The sequence below is a fragment of the Telmatherina bonti genome (genome assembly GCF_933228915.1).
Source record: "Telmatherina bonti genome assembly, chromosome: 8".
Lineage (NCBI taxonomy): Eukaryota > Metazoa > Chordata > Actinopteri > Atheriniformes > Telmatherinidae > Telmatherina > Telmatherina bonti.
This window is the reverse complement of record NC_136626.1, coordinates 13694515-13701757: the sequence shown is the minus strand read 5'-3', so window position 1 is coordinate 13701757 and position 7243 is coordinate 13694515. Positions and strand designations below refer to the sequence as shown.

The 7243-nt window shown below is 37.0% G+C and overlaps 1 protein-coding gene across 1 annotated transcript; it reads left to right on the top strand.

The window, feature by feature from the left end:
- The first annotated feature begins 808 nt into the window (after window positions 1-808).
- Window positions 809-5151, top strand: ptgs2b (prostaglandin-endoperoxide synthase 2b). The gene is made up of 10 exons (XM_079245247.1): window positions 809-914; window positions 1169-1285; window positions 1404-1547; window positions 1688-1831; window positions 2108-2289; window positions 2379-2462; window positions 2559-2805; window positions 3129-3415; window positions 3508-3655; window positions 4155-5151. The coding sequence occupies exons 1-10, from the start codon at window positions 854-856 to the stop codon at window positions 4565-4567; spliced, it is 1827 nt and encodes a 608-aa protein (XP_079101373.1). The 5' UTR covers window positions 809-853; the 3' UTR covers window positions 4568-5151.
- Window positions 5152-7243: the final 2092 nt, after the last annotated feature.

Sequence of the window (7243 nt, the reverse complement as noted above, 5' to 3'; positions counted from 1 at the left end):
CCTTATAAAAATCTAAGTAAATTAGAACTTAAAGAGACTTAATAAATTGTATTAATAATAACTGATGTAATTTGATTTCGTGAAATCAGCTTTAGATTCACATATGAAAGTTGGAACTTTAAATACACTTGTAAAAAAAAAAAAAAAAAAAAAAAATCCCGGAGAGCGCAAACCTGTGGCAGTGCTTTGAAAAAGTTCCTGGAAGCAAACGGTGATCGGGATCACCACCTAAACTAAATCAGTTCTTCCTTTTCACATATCCAACAACTTGAGTTATCTTGAAAACAAACAGACAAACAAACAAATTAACGCGGGTGGAAAAAAAAACATAACTTCATGGCGGAGATTATAAATTTATTTCAATAAAGGCTTTTGAAAAATGAATTACATTTTTTTAAAAATGAGTAAAAGGGAGTGCCATTTAAATAAAGAAACTGTGTCAAAATAAATAATTTAATATATTATTAACAAACATATATTTCTATAGGAGGACAAACTGACGGTAACCATTATTATATAAATGTTCACATATCATTCGTTTAAACCATAAAAGTTGGAATGAAATAAAAAAAAAAACAGTGACAATAACTTAACAAAAACAAAGTTTAGGAAAACAAAAGAGTTCATTACTCATTACTACTTATTTATCTATTTCTTTATTCATTTATTTATTAGAAATAATTGCCGGAGCTCTAATGCATACGCCCCCACATTTCCCTCCCACTTCCACCCTGCCATCTATTTAAAGTGAGGTTGACCCTCTTGCGCCTCACTTGCAGACAGTCTGCTCAGGAAGGCTGAACGAGAACTGAGGAGCAGGAAAAAGAGAGAAGCTGACAAAGTTTTTGGGAGTATGAACATTTTCAGATGCGTGCTGTTCCTTTTGGCGCTGGGGGTTTGTGTCTGCGAAGGAGGTAAGCCGAGAAATGAAATTATTTTCTAACTTTTTAACGGAAGATGATGAGATTTTAAAAAGGCAAACTAAAATCTACCCAATAGAAGTGAACCGATTAATAGAAGTAATTTTGTATTGAATTGTGGTGTTTTCATTTAACTTTTTTTTTTTTTTTTAAAATACGAAGTTATCATATTGGCATTTTTACACTCATCTGGTGTTGAGCTTTCAGTAAGCATACAGTATGTGTGTGTGTGTGTGTGTGTGTTCCAGGTAACCCTTGCTGCTCAGAGCCATGCCAGAATAGGGGCGTTTGCACAGCACTGGGGTCGGACAATTATGAGTGTGACTGCACTCGTACAGGATATTATGGAAAAAACTGCACAACACGTAAGTAAAAGAAATCACCCTTTATCCAAAATCTTTTTTTTTTTTTTTTTTTTTTTTTTTTGTGAACTTTTTGTTTAATTTCTTATTTCTAAAGTTAATTTTCCATCCCTCTTCACAGCGGAATTTCTCACCCGAATTAAAGGGTCCCTGAAGCCATCGCCAAACACCGTCCATTACATTCTCACCCATTTCAAGGGTTTCTGGAACATTATCAACAACATTTCATTTCTCAGAGATGCGATCATGAGATATGTGCTGACATGTAAGTCTTCAGGCAAAATGAAAAACTGGATTGGAAACTATTCATAACACCTTAAGTCATTTTTTACAGCAAATGCAGAGAGAATGTTTAGTGTTGATAGTAAATTTAACAACATGTTTCTTCTTTTTTCTTTATTTTAGCTCGATCCCACATGATTGATAGTCCTCCGACTTATAATGCTGATTATGGCTACAAAAGCTGGGAAGCCTACTCCAACCTTTCATACTATACACGCACACTTCCCCCTGTACCAGAGGAATGCCCAACCCCGATGGGAGTTGTAGGTGAGAGCGCTCTCTCAGTGTATTTTGAAGAACCAGTTTTCTCAGATTGTTAAACACAGTAAAAGAACAACCTGGTCCCATTGCATCAGCATAGAGAATACCTGCTTTTTAGTGTTTGTTTTCTTTATTAACTGAGTAAAATCTGCCCCAACCCCAATTTAAAGTCACACATCTGCATTTATACACTGAAATTATTAAGCAAATGTAAATAATTCTAATTTTTCTTCAATTAAAATCCTCTTTTTTTCCCCTTTATTTTCTTGTGCCTGCTCCCAGGTAAAAAGGAGTTACCTGATGCTAAAGTTTTGGCTGAGAAGCTGCTGATGAGGAGACAGTTTATACCCGACCCACAGGGTACCAGCCTGATGTTTGCATTCTTCGCTCAGCACTTCACCCATCAGTTCTTCAAATCTGACATGAAAAACGGACCTGCTTTCACTGTGGCTAAAGGTCATGGAGTAAGTACAGCACCCCTCAAGATGAAATAAAGATTAGATTAGTTTTAACTGTGAAATGTGTTTTTAACTGTGTGGTTTGTTCTTTTTAGGTGGATCTCAGTCATATTTACGGCGACAGCCTGGAAAGGCAACACAAGCTCAGACTGTTGAAGGATGGGAAGCTTAAATATCAGGTACGAGAAAAGACAGCAGCAGTTCAGGCAGACAAAATGTTCAACTCAACATCAGTGTCTCACTGGTACTTCCTCTCTCGTGATGTAACTTTGCAGATGCTAAATGGAGAAATGTATCCCCCAACCGTCAAGGAAGTAGGCGTCGACATGCACTACCCCCCTCATGTCCCGGACTCTCACCGCTTTGCTGTTGGGCACGAAGCATTCGGTCTGGTTCCCGGCCTCATGATGTACGCCACCATTTGGCTTCGTGAACACAACCGAGTGTGTGATGTGTTGAAGGAGGTGCATCCTGACTGGGATGATGAAAGGCTTTTCCAGACCACGCGGCTCATCCTTATAGGTAAGTTTAAGAAACATTTTGAGGATTTTTTTTTATTTTCTGTCATGAGGCTCTAAAGGTTAAGTCAAAATGATAATGAAATGGTATGCATAGAAGCAGCTGGGGAGTTTTGAATAGAGGAAGTCGGGCTTTTTATCCTAGCCATCACAAACCAACAATGTCAAACTCAGTACGGAAGGAAAATGATTTACCAGAAGCATTATGTATTCAGCACGAACAACAGGAAATGTTTAGTTTCCCCTTCTTTAAGCATGCACATGTTAAAAAACAAACTTGCTCATAAGATCTGCATCTGATTAAATGATGAATTATTTTCCTTGCAGGCGAGACCATCAAGATTGTGATTGAAGACTATGTGCAGCATCTGAGTGGGTATCACTTTAAGCTCAAGTTTGACCCCGAGCTGCTGTTTAACCAGCGTTTCCAGTACCAAAACCGCATTGCATCTGAGTTCAACACGCTTTACCACTGGCACCCTCTGATGCCTGATAGTTTCCAAATTGAGGGGAAAGATTACAGCTACAAGGAGTTTGTCTTCAACACCTCAGTGGTGACTGAACACGGCATCAACAACCTGGTGGAGTCATTTACCAAGCAGATTGCCGGACGGGTAAGAACTGTTAATGCTGCAGCAGCAGCCAGATTGTAACACCACTGCTGCTGTAATGCTGAATGACTTACCTTTTTTGTCTTATTTTGCAGGTTGCTGGTGGTCGTAACGTCCCAGGAGCCATCATGTATGTGGCCATTAAGTCCATTGAGAATAGCAGACAGTTGCGTTACCAGTCCCTTAATGCCTACAGGAAGAGATTCTCCATGAAGCCGTACAGCTCTTTTGAAGACTTGACAGGTGAGACAAAATCAAATTTATTACGAAAACTTTGATGAGAAGGTGGAAATAAAGAATTAAGGGGATTTGAGGATGTCATTATTAACATATCCACGTTAATAATTGTTAAATAAGTTGTAAAATTGTTCCCAAATCCTACCAAATATGCCTCATATCCTAGCTTACGTATTATAAAGGAAATGGCTAACAGCGTTGGAGGTTTGGTATTTATTTCCATGACTCCAGATGTTCATTTCATCTTGACATTGTGTAAGCAGACTGTCATCACAAAGAGCAGCATGTAAACGCACAGCAGAGACCTCCTGGCTCAGAGGAGACCACTTATTTTTAAAAGATGAACAAAATGTGTCAGTTTGGCTTCAGGCCAGATGAGAAGTGATTTTTTTTTTTTTTTTTTTTTAGTTATATGTGGGTCAAGTTTAGAATAACTTTGCTGCTTCTGAGTCAGGAAAGGCCAACCGCATCATTAACTAAAAATGTCTGTTTTGTGTTCTTTAAGGAGAGAAAGAAATGGCAGCAATACTGGAAGAGATGTACGGGCATGTGGACGCTGTGGAGCTCTACCCAGGCCTGCTGGTGGAGAAACCTCGAACCAATGCCATCTTTGGGGAGACAATGGTGGAGATGGGAGCCCCTTTCTCTCTCAAAGGCTTAATGGGAAATCCCATTTGCTCTCCTGAATACTGGAAACCCAGCACCTTTGGAGGCAGTGTGGGCTTCAACATTGTTAACACGGCGTCCCTGCAGAAGCTTGTCTGTAACAATGTGCGTGGTCCCTGTCCCGTGGCGTCCTTTCATGTGCCCGACGTTAAAGAGACCGGGTCCATGGTTATCAACTCAAGCACATCTCACTCGCGTGGCAGTGACATAAACCCCACTGTCATTTTAAAAGAAAGGACCTCTGAGCTATAATGATACAATTTATTAGATCTTTATACACTTTTATTTAATATGTATTTATTTAATATTTATTATTTTCTATTTATGTGTCTTCAACTGAATATTTTAAAAATATTTTTGTACCTGTCGGTATGGATGTATCAGTTGATTTTCTTTTATTCTATTATTCGTTACACTGAACGTAAATGTATGTTTTCGTGTTTATTTATTTAAAAACTAACTTTAAGTTACTGTGAGAAATATAATTTCAGTCATTTTAATTTATTACTTGAACTTTAGTTTACAGTTTCAGCTGCATAGTGGCAAACCTTTTTAATTGTTAGGTTAAACACTGTCATTTCAGTTCATGTTCATGCAGTGTTGTTGATGCAGTGGGAGATTTAGTTTCACTTAAGCTGGAACTGATCATGATCATTTTGATTTGATTTTCTTTCCTTTTTTCTTGTTTTAATTTTAAATTGTCTTTATTTTCTAATGCTCAATGTTACTGTAAAGCACTGTGTTGTTAAATTGTGCTATACAAATAAACTTGCCTTGCCCATAGTAGTATACTGTAGGGAAAGTTCAGAATGACCAATGTTGCTGTAAAGTGCATTTTTGTGTAAGCATTGTTATGCTGATATCTTTTATGCCAACCTCTTTATACTGATTATCAAAAGGGTAAATGAGCTACAGAAGAGAGAATTGTTCTTTTCGGATTTGTGTAATATGAACATATATGAAATGGCAAGTTGTTGCCTAATATGTTGACTTGCAATTTGCAATGTTAATAAAAGAGTGGCAGGAAGTGCCACATATTTTTAAAACGTAAGCTTCCGCTGCTTATTTTTACCTTGTAACCATGAGTTCTCATATAACCTCTCCTGGCATGCAGCCTGAGACCAGATGGACTCTCCCTTCTTTTTATACTGTGTAATCTAAATACAAAACCTGTAAAGCAGTGCAAGGCATTTCTGTTTTGCTGTACTGCAGTTAAATATTTAAAAGTATTTTTCATCATCAGTCTCAATAACCCCCAAAATAACACTAGCAGAGCTTTTGCTGTAATATTTGAAAATGTTCTCGGCTGATCTGTCGCCATTGGTTTGTTAAGACACACATATATTGAGGCTTTTGTCAATGATAACCTGTTAGTCAGTTGAGATAAGCTGCACAGATCCTGTGTGACGCTGGGAGGAACTTACAAAAGAACCGGCACTTCATCCAAGATCTATGGCATAGTTTCTTCAGGGTGACAGGCGTGTCAGGGCTTGTTCGGAGTTTCTGAGGAAATAAGTCAGATGAAGACTTGCTTTACACTTAAGAAAAGCTTCATCTCCTTGTGAAATATAGTGAAAAGGTGTCACTAAAGAAGAGTATTCGCAGAAAAGAAAAGCTTTGTGTCATTCCTGTTTAATTTTTACATAACATGAGAAGGGCAAATGCATTTATATTCAACAGCCATGCAATTTGTTTTTCAATCTCTCACCAAGAATGCGGACAACCTTGCACTGCTGCAAGATTCCACACCCCTAAAAAAAAAAACCATAAACTCTTCATTTCACAAAACTGAAGGCAGGCATTTGCCATGGACACAAACTTTTACAATAGTTTGAATTAACTGGATTATCATTGCATTAAATTGGAACATATTTATCTGAACTTGCTTAAATACCCTTCAGGATATGTGGAACTATATTAATAAATAAACTTTAATTAGGTTCCGTTTGTAGGTGAAGGGTGAATGGTTCCTTGTTAAGTCAACAGCAGAAGTCATGTTTTGTTTTGGGTTTCCTTTTTTACTTCAAATCACAATCAAAACTGGTTCTTCATGGCTATAAATACCCATCTATTTTAACACATAACAATGCACATTACGTCATAAAAGACTGTAAATCAACCGAACAACTGAGCAGCAACGGAAAATTTCTACCTTTGTAGTTTGGAGAATTTCTTTCCCCTGTTTGTCGGTGCTGAATCAGTCCAGTTCACTTTAAGACCAAAATAACATTTCACCACAGCTCATACAGAGGGGTATATATAAAAGACCTCAAACCACTAAAACCATAGATCTGATGTAGATCGTGCACAGGAAAGGACAGTAATATAGTGAACAGACTTGAGAATACATAAGACGAAAAGTCACATGGTGAAAGCTTAACTCTTTCAAACTAATTTTATTTATTCTGTGTATAAAACGTTGTCTACATATCTGAAACAACAGGTGAAAGGAAGAATAAATGATCCAATGAGTTTTTTCATTTAAATCCAACAGGTCTCCATTAGCTTCCCATAAATTAGTCTCTTAATTTTATTTAAATCCAGAAAATTTGGATTAGTTTTCTTTAAATTGTTTTTAAAAGTAAGGTTCTCAGGTCTTTGTTTCAGTGTAAATGTACATTTCCTTTAATAATTTCTTAGAATTTATCACTCTCATTTTTATGCAGCTTAAGCTTTCACTTCTCCAGTTCAGCAGATAAAACATGTAAATACTTGTCAGGGTGAAATGTGCGTGCAACGAGGCTGCTTTGTATGATTTCCTGTTTTTCCAGTGTTTGCAAGACAAATCAGCTTGGCTAGTTTTTTTGTGAGCACCTGTTAATTAAACTGAATTATTCCTGTTTATCTGGATTACTGAGACAATAAATTATGTTTTAGGTTATAATAAGCTATGTAAGATAACAATTTATCTTATTGCAATGTTAGTTT